A 17,361-nucleotide genomic window follows, 5' to 3' on the forward strand; every position below is an offset into this window, starting at 1 on the left:
ATAATTGGGTCTCTGGAACTTCTGGAGTCTCTACTTCCTCATCTATAATTCTCCTACATACATATGCATACATTTACATACCCCTGTTTGCAAACACAGACCTAGCATTACAATAAACCAGGCATTCCCTATCATTTGTTTCTGGAATTTTTCCTTCATATGAAGTTTACCTTCGTATAGGATCCAGAGTTGCTATAAGAAGATATTGTCAAAGAGAATTCACATCTACTGTCCACTACTCTCCACCAGTGTCTCCTGTGGATCATTAAAATCTTTTTTAATTTTTTAAATTATCTTTATTTATTGGATAGAGGCAGTCAGAAATTCAGAGTGTGGGGGGAGACAGAGAGGGAGAAAGAGAGGCACCTGCAGCAATGCTTCACCACTCAAAAAGCTTTCCCCCTGCAGGTGGGGGCCAGCGGTTTGAGTGTGGGTTCTTGCACATTATAATATGTGCACTAAACCAGGTGCACCACTACCCAGCCCCCATTAAAATATTTTAATGTATTTTACTTTTGTTTAGTTTAGATAGACAGAGTGAAGTTGAGAGGGAAGGGGAAGAGAGGGAGAGAGGTGGGGGAAGAGAGAGAGACCTGCAACACTTCTTCACCACATATGAAAATCCCCTTGCAGGTGGGGACCAGGGTCTTGAACCTGATCCTTTACACACAGTAATATGTGCTCTCATCCAGGTGCACCACTACCCAGCCTCCCTCCTCCTGTGAAATTTTATAAATAGTTCTAATGTCCAGGTGACACCATCAAAGTGCAGCTTCATTAGCTTCTCTGGAGGTACTTCAGGGTTACTTACTTCTACAATTTTGGTGTGTTAGAAGACTCAGGTGGTCCTTCTTACGCAAGATATACCAAATTATCTACATCAAATAAAGATTCAAGCATAGGCAAATAGGATGAGGGGATGAAATCAGTTTTATATTGTAGTGAAATGCCTCTAAGATGCTGTGACCTTAGTGTGTATGGACTGGTGGGTCCTGTGGGATAAAGTCTAGATGGGTGTTGGAAGGGTCTTGGAACACCTGGTGTTTGCAGTGCTTGGGCTATTTGGGAAATCCTAGTGAGATATGAACTAGGTCATTCTTTTTAGAAGGGCTTTGAATTCCAGCACTTCCCAATGTTGAGCACACGGCTAGATAGAGGTTCAAAATTCTGGTGGCTTATGGAATATAATCAGTATGAAGATCGGACACTGTTAATATTTTATGTTGGGGTCCAGGTGGTGGCACACCCAGTTGGTTGCACGTGTTACCATGCACAGGGACCCAAGTTCAAAGTCCTGGTCTCCACTTTTAGGGAGGAATTTCATGATCAGTGACGCAGGTATCTCTCTTTGTCTCTCCCTCTCTCCCTTGCATATCAGCTTCTCTCTGTATCTATCTCATACATGAATGAATAAGTAAAATGTGTAAAAATATTTTTACATGGTGAAAGTTAATTATTACTTTCTTATTTTTGTGTAGCTACTTGGAGATTGATAAAAAGAGAGAAGCATGCCAGGGTACTTCTCCATTATGTATTCTTCTGTGGAACCCACCCAGGGCTTCACATTTGAGAGGCATGAATGTCACTGATGAACCAATTCTTCACCCTCAAAGCTCAAATGCATTGGTAAAATATGTCTTGCTTTTGGGGGCATATAATCAACTTTACAGTTTTTGATAATACTACATAGCGGTATGTTTAGAATATTTCTTTTTTTTAAATTTCATTATGAATGACAAGTCTCTTGGATAAGAGGGGTACAATTCCACACATTTCACATCACCAGAGTTCTCCATCCCACTCCCTCCATTTTATGGTATGCACATATACATACAAAATTCAAAGACAATAAAACAAAAGGGGAAGTAGGGAAATGAGTTTGAACTGTGGTCTGTGGATTCAACCAGTGAGTGGAAGGCTCATGGCCTATTACTTACCTGGTACAAGAAGAGTAATAATCAATTGCATTAGCTTTTTTATTTAAATTTTTCTCCTTGTTGAAAATTTTGTAAGGAACTTCATGTAGAATATTTATTTTAAAATTTTTTGTTGTTTTTTTCCCTTTTATTAGGGATAACATTTCCCAGTTTTCCACATTATCAGCTTCCAGGACCTTAACTCTTTAAATTTTTAAATTTATTAGTGATTTAATAGTGACTTACAAGATTATAAAATATAAGGTTGTAGTCAGACATCACACCTACCACCAAAGTTCTGTGACCCTCCCCATGATAACTACCATAGTTCTCATAAAATCTGAGAGATACAGTTTGACTATGACTTTTTTTGCAAGTTTATGTATTTAAATTCTCTATGTCCCACTTATCAATGAAATCACTCAGGAGTTGTCTTTCACTTTCTTACTAACTTTATGAAGCACAATCACCTTCATTCCCACCCAGTTTGTTTCAGAAAGCAAAATATCGTATTTTTAAATGGCAGGGTAGTATTCTACAGAATATTTTGCCCATAATAGCATTCAAAGGTAAGTAAGAAGTTTCACTAAGGACTTTCATTCACATTTGTATACACTAACTACAGATTGGAAATAGTTTGTATTTTCTTCACATGCATAAGATATCTTGTGCTCCTGAGCCTAGCAGGAGATGACCTTCCCAACCCAACTATTTAGGTTGTCTCCAAGTAAGAAGAGAGCATGAAGCTGATAATGTTTGTTACTCTTTGCATAAATTCTACCTTTCTTCCTTGAAAGTGGTCATACTCACATCTGTACAATTTATTGTCAAATGGGACATTCCAGAGCATTGCTAAAGTAACTCTATTTCTAGGTGTATTCTCTTATAAAAAGAGCAGATTGTTTTCCTAAACTCTACCTTGCTTCCTTAATTCACATCTGTGCAATTTATTGTCAAATTGGACATTCCAGTCAGAGCATTGCTAAAGTAGCTCTTTTTCTAGATGTAATCTCTTGTAAAAAGAACAGATCCAAATAAATTGTTGAGCAATCATGGACCTAAAGGCTGGAATAGTGCAGATGAAGAGTAGGGGGGGGATCCTCCACTTTGTAGATAGCTAATAGGCATATTTTAGTTATATCCCAAAGGACCTGTAGCTATACTAGTTTTTTCCCCCTGAGCCTGAAATCTGATATGCAGGTGGATTCAAATTATTGTGTGATTGGTGTTTCCTTTTTATAAATAAAAAAAATAAAAAAGAACAGATCCTTATGAATGTGTGTAAATAATTACATTGCCTTGAAAAACAGAATACTTACTAAAATTTCCCACTTCTAGAGGTATGATGTAGAGTGAATAACAGAGTGTTTTAACTGTGTCCATAGAGTTATATATTTTTTTTACCTAAATTGGCCTACACCCATGTTTATACTGATACATTTAGCCATACGTTTGGTGCAGTGCTAAACTCATCCAAAGAGCTACTGGATCCTTTGATAAACAATCCCAAGGAGACTCTGGAAAGGCCAACATAGGTTTACCTATGTCAAAGCCATATAGAAGGAGTTCCAGGTCTTTAGTGAGAAAGATGCATACCTGAGCAGCAATCACCATAGCAACTGCTCACAATTAAAAGACTTTGTGGGAGCTGGCAAAGCAGTTCACTAGGATACTGCACTTTTGTTTCTATGTGTGCAGCTCAGGTGGGAACCTGGACCTCACCACACTGGAGGAAACTTTGGAACTGTGTTTCCTTGTTTTCTGTTTGTCTATCTCTATTTCTGTCTTTCTATATGAAAAAAGTAGGTTTTGAACAGTGAAGCAAGCCCCAGTGTCAACAGGGGAAAAGACTGAATATTTTTATCTTAATACCTCCATTAGGTATTTCAGAGAGGCATTGTTCATAGAGATAATATTTGAGATATGAAGCAATGTGGGTAGTAAAATATCTGCATTGCCTCTAGGTGGAACTTTGTTTCCTTGAGGTGGAACTTTAACTTTTTCCTCTGGTATATTTTTCTCAGATATGCACTTAGAATGAAATTCTCTTTTCAGTTGGGTCAAAATTATAGCATTAGATGATTATTTAAAAAATGATACAGCTCACTTGGATAGTGCACTGCTTTGCCATGTGTGTGAACCAGGTTTGTTCTGTAACTCATTGTATTGAAGGAAGCTTTAGTGTTATTCTCTCTCTCTTTCCCTATCTTTCTACCGTGACAAAATACATTCAAATATATAATCAATATTCAGTTCAGACAATTGGAAACCGTCTATGACACTGTTAGACAATACTAGAGGCACCCACAAAGATGTTTCAATGTTGGTTATCACACCGAGATCCAGGGCTACCCCTAGACATAGGAAATCTAAAAGACTTACACAGTTCCTCTATGGTCCTCCAATAGACCCTTGCTGCAACTCAAGTAGAAGTTACTTTTCTGTCCAATCGTTTTAGTTTTTAATTTTTTTTTTAGTTGTGACCAGGATTGTCACTAGGGCTTGGTGCTTGTTCCTCAGTGACCATTTTTTCTTTCTTTTATTCTTTAGGTCCTTGTACTGGGCAAAATGTGCATTCATCTGTGTGCACTACTGCTCAGCCCCTTTGTCCAGACTTACCTTGTTGTAAATGAGGTGCAACTCATAATCTGTTCATCTGTGTTTTGAATTGCCATCAGTGTTATTAAATTTCGACCCGAACTGACCCTGCGGCTACAGACAGACTATGACCCACATAGTCAACGACTGCCACCTCTCTAGATTCAAAGGAGGTCTCGAAACTTTACATCAGGCTCAACCTGACGCTGTTGACTGGCTAAGGAAGAAGGGCAAAGGCTAGAACAAGAAGAACTTGTAGAAGCTGCATGCCCAAGGCAAGAAGGAAAACAAGTCAGTTTTCCAGCACATTAAACTGGTTAAGCAAGATAGCAGTTGTTTTGGGATGAGACTCAGTTGATGCGGAATTGAAGATGAAAGGAAAGGACAACATGAAAATAATACAGCTTTCTTTTTTATTTATTTAAGAAAGGAGACATTAACAAAACCGTAGGATAAGAGGGGTACAGCTACACACAATTCCCACAACCTGATCTCCATATCCCATCCCCTCCCCTGATAACTTTCCCATTCTCTGTCTCTCTGGGAGAATGGACCCAGGGTCTTGTGGGTTGCAGAAGGTGGAAGGTCTGGCTTCTGTAATTGCTTCCCCGCTGAACATGGGCGTTGACTGGTTGGTCCATACTCCCAGTCTGCCTCTCTCTTTCCCTAGTAGGGTGGGGCTCTGAAGAAGCAGGGCTCCAGGACACATTGGTAGGATCATCAGTCCAGGGAAGTCTGGTCGGCATCATGCTGGCATCCTGAACCTGGTGGCTGAAAAGAGAGTTAACATACAAAGCCAAAGAAATTGTTGAACAATCATGGACCTAAAGGTTGGAATAATGCAGATGAAGTGTTGGGGGGGGGGTAATCCCTGCAGACTCCTGTGTACTTCTGCTTTCAGGTATATATTTTTCCCTGGTTTATGGGCATGTGTGAACATATGCTCTATCTCAAGGGATCTGGACTATAACTAGGTTTGGGGACTTTATTGGGAGTGGACCACCTGGGATGGAATTAGAGAATACTATGAAAGGAAAGGTCTCACCCGAGTGATGAAGCTGAAGGGTTGTCATTCCATACCTGAAGTCTCTGGACACAGTCTGAAGTGAAGCATGTTGAGGTGGCACTCGTTGCATTGATTAGGTTGTGATCCGAAGTTGCAATATTATTTGATTTGAACTGAGAGAAGCATGCAGGAAAGTGGGCTCCACCCTAAGGTTCCAGGACTGGGAGAAATATAGGCTCTATAGTGGAAATGTGAGGTTCCTGCTGTCTTAGGGTTCAGGAAGACAATGGATAGTTATTGTTATCATCTCATTATTTGGTAATTGGGTTAACTTTGAAAAGTCCCTTTGTTAGGCCTTGCTGTATAATACCGAGCATCTTGTATATAGCTGTGGCAGGGTAGTATTCTACAGAATATTTTGCCCATAATAGCATTTGAAGGTAAGTAAGAAGTTTCACTAAGGACTTTCATTTACATTTGTATACACTAACTACAGATTGGAAATAGTTTGTATTTTCTTCACATGCATAAGATATCTTGTGCTCCTGAGCCTAGCAGGAGATGACCTTCCCAATCCAGCTATTTAGGTTGTCTCCAAGTAAGAAGAGAGCATGAAGCTGATAATGTTTGTTACTCTTTGCATAAACTCTACCTTTCTTCCTTGAAAGTGGTCATACTCACATCTGTACAATTTATTGTCAAATGGGACATTCCAGAGCATTGCTAAAGTAACTCTATTTCTAGGTGTATTCTCTTATAAAAAGAGCAGATTGTTTTCCTAAACTCTACCGTGCAGTTTATCTCTGTCCTATCCAACAAGAACATCAATAATAACAATAATAATAACTACAACAACAAAACAACAAGGGCAACAAAAGGGAATAAATAAATAAAATATATTTTTAAAAAACTTTTAAAAAAGTTGAGGACTTTTTTATTTGTGGGGCATGCGATTATGTATTCCACATTAAAGATCATTGGTGAGAATGATCTCCAGGACATGTTTTTCAATCATGGTTCAACTTGATAAGAATTTATATGTTTTTGTTTATTTGTTTTACTTTGTTTTTGTCATGAATGTAGTTGGCATTCTAAGAAAAAGAGCAAAAGATGCAAAACTTATAGGTCCACTCAATAGAAATTGTCCTGAGGGGCCAGGTGGTGGTGCACCTGGTTGAGCGCACATGTCACAGTGCACAAGGACCCATGTTCAAGCCCCTGGTCCCCACCTGCAGGGAGAAAGCTTCATGAGTGGTGAAGCAGGGCTGCAGGTGTCTCTCTGTTTCACTATCTCTCTCCTGCTCTATCTCCCCTTTCCTCTCAATTTCTGGCTGTCTCTATCCAATAAATAAATAAAGATAATCAAAAAAATGAAAAGAAATTGGCCTGAGGATGAAAAAAACTTTGGTGGTTCTGTTATTCTTAATTGTTTAAAATTTTTCATTTTTCCTCTTGGAATGGGATATATAAACCCTGAAGTCTACCCAGTTTTCTTTGTGTCTTTCCTAAGCTCAGATTCACAAGCTCTTAAACTTTGTCAGATTCATATGGCTACCTGTATCTTGTGACTTATGATCAAAGATAATCATCTCATTAGTTATAATCATCACTTAAAAGGTAACAAAAGGGAAAGCCTATGTAGGTAACCTGTAATTATCACTTTTTTTTGGTCTTCTCTGACTTTTTCAGACTGTAAGAGTAAGACAGAAAGCTAGAGAGTAAAGGAAACAAACCACACACACACATACCTTCAATGGCATGGGGGCCCGGGTCTAACCTGGGCTGTGCACATGGTAAAGCAATACACTATCCAAGTGAGCTATTTTGCTGTTCTATCTTTCACTTTTGATTACTATTGATACAAAAGTCAGAGAAAAGTTAAAAATAAGCCTTCTCTTGGAGCAAAGGTATTCACATAAGTTCTAATTATTGAACCAAAAATTAGTTCATCAACATTATACCATGCTAATGTTAAAACTTTTTTTTATCAAAAGTGATAAAGTTCTACCACTCTCGCTTCTTTCAGAACCCTGAATATAGAGACCAAGAGACTGATGTCATAAGAATACTTACTATTTATCTGGCTAGAGGTCCAGAATCTCTTCTCTCTGGAGCAGATATCTCAGGATAAGTCTTATCAAGCCAGCAAAGTGTTTTTCTGTGATCACCAAATGGTAAGAGAGAGAACTGAGGGAAAATTCCCCACTTCTCTAGCATTTATTGCTTTTTGGTCTAATTTGAATAGATTTCATACTCTCTTATTTTGTTTTTTGCAAAGTACTTGGAGTAATTGGCATACACATCTATATATATATATCATATATATAGATATCATATGATATCTATATACATATCAAGTGTCTGATATTTAACGTTTTAAAATATGTATTTATTATTTAATTTGATAGTACAGAAAAAATTGAGAAGGGGAGGGGAGATAGAGAGGGAGAGAGAAAGAGAGACACCTGTAGACCTGCTTCACCACTTGTGAAGCTTTTCTCCTGCTGGTAGGAACCAGGGGCTTGAAACAGGGTCCCTGAGCTTGGTAACATATACACTTAATTGTGTGTTCCACTGCCTAGTGCCTGGTATATTTCACATTTTTATTGGCTAGTAACATACTGTACATATAAATAGGTGTCTAGATAACACCGATTCATTGACATTTGATATTTATTATTAAGTATCAGTCTTAATAAATGTTTAACTCACATGAAGAGAATGTCTTGCTAAATTTGAGTTGCTATGCTGTATTTTCTCCTAGTGGTTGTGGATTTCATAGCCATCACCTTGTAGGTATATATGTTTGATAGAGTGCTGATAAGTCTGTAAAATTAACTGCACAATGTAGACATTGAAGTAGTATTGTTACTACCTGCCAAAATCTCTTTGCCTGCTGGTTGACAATAAGTACACAGGATCTAAGATTTAGTATGGTAAAATGCAGGCTTATTTAGGTGTGTGATGCCTTAGAAGGTGACATATTTATTTTCCAGATAACACCTTGCTCCCGGGCTGTTATATGTGCTTACATAGGGACCGAGTAATAAGGGAATTTGAGAAAGTAAAGGGTGCTGGCATGGGGAGTTTGCAAAGGGGTTTAATCACACACTGAGATCTCTGGGGCTTGTGATCAGCATGTTTATTCAAACTTGCTGATGTACTTTTCTCTTTAAGAAAGCATTATATGTATGGTTTTCATCTGTAGGTCTATGGTTTTCATCTGTAGGTCTATGTAGGTTTTCATCTGTAGGTCTAACAGAGACTTGCCTGAATAACGTACCCTGTTTGTTCTTAATTTCTCATCAGTTCCTGACTCCCTAGTTTACTGAGAGCATATAAAGTTAGTGAAACATTCTTTTTCAAGTTCATATAGCAAATTAATAAATCTTGGAATAATGCTGAATGTCAAAGTCATTGATAATTATCAACTAATTAACTTTGTTGACTGGTAATTAGTTGGAAATTAAACTCATCAGTTTACTACACTTGCAATGTATTGATGATGCTTAAGCATTTTGAACAAACCATTTCATGTTCTTTTTTTTTTTTTTTTTTGCTTTGTTGATTTATTATTGGATAGAGGCAGAAAGAAATTGAGAGGGGAAGGGGGCATAGAGCGGGAGAGAGACACCTGCAACCCTGTTCACCACTTGTGAAGCTTTCCCCCTGCAGGTGGGAACCAGGGACTTGAACCCAGATCCTCGTGCATTATAAGGTGTGCACTCAACCAGATGAGCCGCCGCCTGGCCCAACCATTTCATGTTCTAAATGAAACATAAAAAGTGGCAAGTTCTTTGCCTGATTTAAGTTCCATTTTACTTTTGTCTGTTAAATTTCATGACTTTTGATTTGTTATGGATATTAAGTTCTTATTGGTTATGTAGAGAACTATAGGGAAATGAGAGATGGGTATAAGGTACCAATTTTAATTATAAAATGAATAATTTCTGAAACCCCTGCAGGAGGGAACCGGGGGCTCGAACTGGGATCCTTAGGCCAGTCCTTGTGCTTCGCTCTATGTGTGCTTAAACCACTGCGCTACCTCCTAACCCCCTCATTTTTTATTTCTTTAGGAAAGAATTTAAATTCTTCTAAAAATAGAGGAGAAGGTATATAGAGGGAGAGAGACAGAGAGACACCTGAAACACTGCCTCAAAACTTGTGAAGCTTCCCCCCTGTAGGTAGTAACCAGGATTTTAACATGTACCTTCAACCAGGTAGACTACCACCCAGGGCTCTGGATATTTCTTTTTTTTCTTTTTTTTTCTTTTCTTTCAGGGGTTATTGCTGGGACTTGGTGCCTGCACTGCGAATCCACTGCTCCTGAAGGTCATTTTTCTCATTTTTTTGCCCTTGTTGTTACCCTTGTTGTTGTCATTATTGTTGTTGTTGTAATTGCTGTTGTTGTTGCTGGATAGGACAGTGAGAAATCGAGAGAGGAGGGGAAGACAGAAGGGGCAAAGAAAGATAGACACCTGCAGACCTGCTTCACTGCTTGTGAAGCAACCCCCTTGCAGGTGGGGAGCCGGGGGCGTTTACCAGGATCCCTATGCTGGTCCTGCACTTTGCACTATATGCGCTTAACCCACTGTGCTACTGCCCAACCCCAGATATTCTTATATAAATATGATTTGTATTGTTTATTGTGCAGTGATTTTGTATTCCCTTTAGAAAAATAACATGAATTGTGACCATACCTTTCATGACTTCATTGTACTTTATACTTTTACAATCACCAATTCTTTTTAATTTTTTTTCTGTTGATTATAAACTTCATACTCTGTATAAATCAGGTGATTGAATAACAGAAATACTTATGTGTGCTGATCAATGATCACTCTTTATCAGGTTATTCTATATATTTGAAGAGAGTGTTTGTAGTTCTGGATTTTTAGTTCCAGTGCTCTAATATTGCCATCTGTTAGTTATGTGATTCAGGTTGTGTTCCTATGGAGGTATAGGCATGCTCGATTCCTGAAAATGTCTGTATAAATAAGTATGAATAATATAGATATAGAATTCAATCAGCTTACAAATTGGAAATATTAAGTGCTTAAACTAAAGGAATATGTACTCAGAACTGAAATCTAGTCAGTTAATGAACTTGATACATGTCCAATCTATTTTTCCTCTGGTATATTGAATAAATAGTAATTTAAAAGATTATAAATTAATGAGAGTATAATTTAACACTGGTTCCACCACCAAGAGTCTATGTCCCCACTCCTACAACCTTTTGGTGGACCTGAGAATCCACTTTCCTTCCAGTCTTACTTTGGCGTAATACTTCAATCCCAGTCCAAGTTCTGCTTTAAGTTTCTCTTTCTTTTCTTATTTCTCAACTTCTGTTCATGAGTAGGATCATCCCATATACATTCTTCTCTTTCTGGCTTATCTCATTTCACAGGATTTTAATTCACCTGCATGTTGACTCTCAAGCTCAAACAAAAATTACTAAAGTTATATCCCCCTAGGAAAATACCTAAAATAGACCTCCTATCTTCTCTTCACCCTAAGATCACTATTACCATCTGCTCTATTCTGAATTATTGGTTCTTGTTTATTATTCAGTTTTATTGTTTTTGTCTTGTATCTTACTGCCTTTCACCCACCAATTTTCAGATGCTACTACGATTCCATCCTGACTTCCCTGGGCAGGTGACCTCACCAGTATGTCCCAGAACCTCACCTTTCCAGAGCCCTACCTCACTAGGAAAGATAGAAACACGATTGACTTTCCAAAGCCCATGTTTAGCAGATAAGCAAGCCAGAACTACAACCTGCACTCCAAAAAGAATGTTAGTTCATATCCCCAGAGGGGGAGCAATGTTAGGGGAAGATGACCAGGAGACTTTGAATTCCAATTCCATCAAGATCCCAAGACCCAGAGAGAGAAGAAGAAGAAAAAAAGAAGGACATTTGGAAGTAGCAACAGGTTTGACTTAGAAAAGAAGGAAAATGATAAGTTTTCCATCCTTTCACTTTAAGTCTGTGTTTGTCTTGTTGAGTTAGGTGGGTTTCCTGTAGACAGCATATTGTTGGGTTGTATTTTCTGATCCATCTTCCTACTCTGTGTCTTTTAATGGGTGAATTCAGGCCATTGACATTTATTGATATCAAAGGTTGAAGATATTTAACCCCATTCTTGTAGAGTTTTAGAGTGTTCTGATATATGGCCTATTTATGATGGTCTGACTGTTTATAGAAGACCTTTCAGAACTTCTTTCAGGGCAGGCTTGGTGATAGTTGATTACTTCAACTGTTGCTTATCTGAGAAGGTTTTGATGCCTCCATCTAGTCTGAATGACAGTCTAGCAGGATATAGTATTCTTGGTTGAAAGCCTTTCTCATTGAGCACTCGATAGATATCTTGCCATTATCTTCTGGCCTGTAGTGTTTGTGTGGAAAAGTCTGCTGCTAATCTTATGGGTTTTCCTCTGTAGGTGACTCTTTGTTTTTCTCTTGCAGCCTTCAGGATCCTTTCTTTATCCTTATTCCTTTCCATTCTAAATATGATGTGTCATGGTGTCTTTCGGTCTGGGTTAATTCTGTTTGGGACCCTCTGGGCTTCTTGAATCGTTATATCTTTGATGTTGTCTAGACTAGAGAAGTTTTCAGCTATTATGGCCTGAAGAATGCTTTCTTCCTCTCCCTCTCTTCCTCTGGTAAGCCTGATGGCAATTAATACAAAGGGATAAATAATAATATAAGCTCACGTTTTTCTGTGAAATACAGAATTAGATCAGTGGTCATTTCTTGTTGTGCAAGAAAACTAAACTATAATAGCAAAAAAAGCTTTTATTTGATATTTACTATTTATGGATAGTCTAGGTCATTAATCTGTTCTTCTTTATAATATGGTACTTGTCATCTGTGCTTCTGGGAGCTGCCTTCCCTTTCCACCTGCTTTAATGGCATCTGCCTTCACTGGGGGAGGGGGGTTTCTTGCTTTGTTAGTATCTGATCTGATATTCTAGATTCTTTATTTTGTCTTCCCCCTTAGAGTGTGAGCTCCATGAAGCAGAGGCTTGTAATTGTGTTGGCCCTCTAGTCATGGAACAGGCTGCAAGACATCTGTAAATAAATATATTATGCCCCAGGCCCTCCACTTCCCGGTGTTTATGTTCCATGTTCTGAGATTGGTTGGAGGGCAGTTTTAGTCTCTGTGGTTGAAATTGTTGCTGTTGCTACACTTATACCAGTTGTTATTATTGTCAATAGTTTTTTTAGTGATTTAATAATGATTAACAGGATTGTATCATTAGGGGTACAATTATATACTATAACCACCAGAGTTCCATATCCCATCCCCTCCAGTGGAAGATTCCCTATTCTTTATCCCACAGGAGTATGAACCAAAATTCTTTATGGGGTATAGAAGGTGAGAGGTCTGGCTTCTGTATCTGCTTATTCAGTGAACATGGACATTAGCAGGTTGATCCATAACCCCAGCCTGTTTTTATCTTTCTTTAGTGGGATAAGGTTCTGAAAAGGTGAGGTTCCAGGACACATTGGTGAGGTCATCTGCAATTTAGGTAGAAAATCAGTAGCATATAAGGCAGAACAAATTATTTAATAATCAGTAATCTAAAGGTAAGAATAGAGCAGATGGAAATAAGGGTCTTCGTGTGGGAAGAAGCTAGGAAATCTATTTTAGGTATATTCCAAGGGGCCCATCACTTTAGTAATTTTTGTCCGAGCCTTATAGCTAACATGCAGGTGAGTTAAAAGTATTGTCTGGGAAGGTGGTGTCCGAGTTGAGAACAGGCCTAGAAAGCTGAATCAGAACAGAGAGTAGCTCCCAAATATGAGGAAAGTATATAAATACTGTTAACTGTAGACCCCATAATTTGGACCGGTAAAATGGCTAGATTATTCCCTCATATATAATTTCATGTCACTGAGATTTGATCTTATCCCATCATACTCTTGCTTCTTTGTCCCCTCTATTTCATTCAAAACCTTCTGTCCCTTGTAGCATTCTGCAATCCCCAAATCTCTGTTCCCCACCCTCCTTTAATTCCCCAGGGATGGCCCCTTCTCACCTGCCAGCAGTAGTCCTTGCTAGGGGACATACCCTCTGTGGACAGGGCCCTCCATGATGGTTGCTGGCTGCTGTGTCCTCCCTCTGAGAGAAGAGCCTGGGCTCCAGAAATGCTCCCAGCACAGCTGCTCCTGAGTGTCAGCTCTGAGGTGCTTCCTCCCTCTGTGCTGAGTCTCCTCCTGAGGCAGGAAGGTTTTGCAGGGGCATGTGTTGAGGTGAGCAGGTTGTATACCAAGACACTTCTTGTCCTTCCCTCTCATGTGTGTCCCTTGTATTTTTATTCTACCTTCCTCTGCTCATGTTTCAGTCCCTGGGGACTGCTGAATCCTCTGCATCTATGATTTTCCACCTGTACACACACACACACACACACACACACACACACACACACACACACACACACCATATCCATATTTGTATCAATAGTTGCACAAACACATAGTAACAGTGAACTGAGCAATTCTAATTTCTTTCAATGCCCTGATTTTCCTTTCAGAGTTGGAACCTCTTAGGTTCTATAGCAGAGGGTCTTACCACAGAGATGTCATCCCTGCTATGGATCAGTATCTCCCATGGCACTTTGTAAGGATTATTAATGTTGAGTCAGTGAATAGCTCCCTTAGATAGTGCACTTCCTTGTCCTGTGCACGACCCAGCTTTGAGTCCTATCTCAACTGCACTGAAAGAAGATACGGCATTGTAGTCTCTCTCTCTCTCTCTCTCTCTCTCTCTCTCTCTCTGCTTCTCTGTCTCTAATATTTATGCCTGTCCAAACACTTTCAAAATGATGCTTCAACACATGTCCAGGAAACAGCATGGATACCTCCCCCCACCACCCAGTCATTATAGGAGTCTCAGATAATTATTTTCACACTGGAGTCTGGGAGCAAGAAAATCCTGTGACATATGCAAGGCTGCCAGAAGCTGAGAGGAAGCCCAGGGTGTGTGGTCAGGCTTCTCTTGTGTTGTCAGGTCTTTGAATCTCTGTGACCTTCACACTCATGGACCAGTAGCTCCTGTGGGACAGAATCCAGGTGGGTGCTGGAGGGGTCTAGCAAACCTGGTGATCTCAGTACTGGGTCATCCAGGAAAACTGCTTGGGAAACCTGAGAAGAGCTGGGTCTTTCTTTCCCTGTAGGGACTCAGCTTAAGGAACTCTTGGGGCATTGCTGAATGTGGATGCAGATTTCTGGCAACCTTTAGGGCTGAGTTAGTGAGAGGGTGGACCTTCCAGCCCCATACTCCACACTCATCAGTCACCATCGTGTGGACACTGGGTCATCAGTTCCCAGGGAGCGTGGGGCCTCCTCCTCCTGACAACAAGGGAAGCTAGAGTCTCAGAGCCTCGTGCTGTTACTGTAAGTTGTTGATCTGGGAGAGGCCCTGTGGTCCCTGTTTTTGTTTTTGAGATTCCCATGGATCACTCATTCAGGCTGTCAGTCTGCAGATGCAGAGATGGAGCTGTCCTGGGACACTACAGGAGCAGGGCATGTTTTCCTCACTCCAACTCTGCCCCAGGAAGAATCTCTCTGCTGGACCCTTCCTCTGGTGCATTTGAGAAGACTACTGGGTATCACACACCTGAGATCACCTAAGTGTCACCTCAGCAGAGGCCTAGGAACCAGCATCTCCTGTACCTGAGGTCTCACTGTGGCTCCAGGATACTGAAGACATACCCTCAGCTATTGGGTTGAAATGGTCTTAGCTGGTACAACCAGGATTTGGGACCTCTCATAAAGCACTGGTGACAAGGGCTCCTGCACCCTATATTTAGTCTTTAGAGACCTGTTTGCTGCTATGTTCCTCAGGGAAGTGTCCCAAAGACTCACTTTCTGTAAGCATATTGCATACAGAGATCTGGTAAGTCTGTTCTAGAGAAGTACAGAGATTGTGCTGAGCAGGGCAGGCGGGGACAGTTCACTGGGCAAGAATGAGATACAAGCTGAAACACCCTGCCTCGACTTGGAGAGCTTCCTCAGGAAGAGAGAGCCTGCCAGGTCTCAGAGGGACCCTGTGCATGCACTTCCTCAGAACTCATAGTCCCCATCTCCCTGGTTGATGAGAAAGACAGGAAGAGAAGGGGAAAGAGCACTAAAGCTTGCAGTGAAGGGCCAGGCTCAACCCTGGATCGCATGCCTGGCAATGCAGGTGCACTACCCAGGTGTGCTATTTTCCTGACCTGGGGACAACTTTGTGTTTGTTGTTTTTTTTGTCCTGTGCTTTCCTCAGACCCTGATCTTGGATTCATACTTCTCTCTTTCTCTGCCTCCCTCTGTCCCAACAGCACATTCCATAGTCATGACAGTCACAGCATACTGACTTCTTGATATCTTCCTGAGAGCAAACCTTAGAGATATGGGCATATCGCCACATCCCCTGTGGAAGCCTGAGGGAGATCAAGACTCAGCCTTGCAGGAGCCAGTGAAGTCATCTCAGACAACCGTGTAGATGGGTACATAGGGCTGCCTATCCTTTGTCCCAGTTGTCTGCTCCCTACATGTGACTCCTCAGCTGGTCTGTGGATAGAACCTTCTCAGTGATCACCTGGGGACACTGAGGTGGTCGTGTGGTGCCAACAGTGTGAAAAAGGTTATGAAACTCACCTGGATGGCCAAGTGGTGTGGTCTGGGGAATAGAATAGGATCAGCACCATGGGCCAGTGTGGGGTGGAGACAGTTCCAGAGATACCAGCTGTTGTATTATAGGTGAGGGAACCCTCTGATATTCATTCTCTGTCACTTTCCTGAGATGCATAGGTTTAATGTAGTTGTTCTAAATATATATATTTAGTTTAGATAGAAAAAAGTGAGAGGGTGGGTCCGGGAGGTGGTGCAGTGATAAAGCTTTGGACTCTCAAGCATGAGGTTCTGAGTTCAATCCCCGGCAACAAATGTGCCAGATGATGTCTGGTTCTTTCTCTCTCCTCCTACCTTCCTCATTAATAAATAAATAAAAATATTTAAGAAAAAGAATATAAAAAAGAAAAGAGTGAGAGGGAAGGGGGTTATAGAGAGGGAATGTGAAAGTGAGACACCTGTAGCTCTATTTCACCCACTTAGGAAACACCCCCCCTTGCAGGTGGGGACTGGGAACTTGACCCCAGGTCCGTGTGCACTGTGATGTGTGTGCTCATCCAGGTGGAATACCACCCAGACCCTTCAGCTATATACACTTAAAAAAAACTTCAGGAGTCGGGCAGTAGCACAGCGGGTTAAGTGCAGGTGGTGCAAAGTGCAAGGACTGACCTAAGGATCACAGTTCCAGTCCCTGGCTCCCCACCTGAAGGGGGGTCGCTTCACAAGTGGTGAAGCAGGTCTGCAGGTGTCTAACTTTCTCTCTCCCTCTCTGTCTTCCCCTCTTCTCTCCATTTATCTCTGTCTTATCCAACAACAATAACATCCATAATAACTACAACAATAAAAAACAAGGGCAACAAAAGGGAATAAATAAATAATTTTTTAATATTAAAAAAAGCTTTATGGCTACTCTTTCCAAATGAATTTCAAAGGTACACAGCTTCCTTGAGCACTCCTGTGGAAGCAATTTCTGGAGAAGTAGGGAGAGAGAAGTAAATAGTGTAAATGAAGTTACATATTAAATGTCCAACTCATGTTCAATCCCTGGACCCTCACTGAGTGATGTCTAGTGTTAGAACCTCTGTGTAATTGCCATTCCCTGAAGCCAGGCACGAAGGGTGTATGTAGTTGGTTCATGAGAGTAAGGCCTGGTTCAGGGAAGGAGGGAGTGGTATATCTTAGGGCTTTGGGCTTCATCCCAGCAGGATTCAGCTTGCA

General features: G+C 40.5%; 1 protein-coding gene across 1 annotated transcript in view; it reads right to left on the reverse strand.

Annotated features, from left to right (window-relative positions):
- Positions 1-17,361, reverse strand: part of LOC103127621 (uncharacterized) — a 163,792-nt gene that overhangs the window by 61,212 nt on the left and 85,219 nt on the right. Inside the window, 3 exon segments of the mRNA XM_060186434.1 lie at positions 171-192; positions 3,367-3,433; positions 4,132-4,270. Of these exon segments, the coding sequence (XP_060042417.1) occupies positions 171-192; positions 3,367-3,433; positions 4,132-4,270 (228 nt within the window).

This window comes from Erinaceus europaeus, chromosome 2 (assembly GCF_950295315.1).
Source record: "Erinaceus europaeus chromosome 2, mEriEur2.1, whole genome shotgun sequence".
Classification (NCBI taxonomy): domain Eukaryota; kingdom Metazoa; phylum Chordata; class Mammalia; order Eulipotyphla; family Erinaceidae; genus Erinaceus; species Erinaceus europaeus.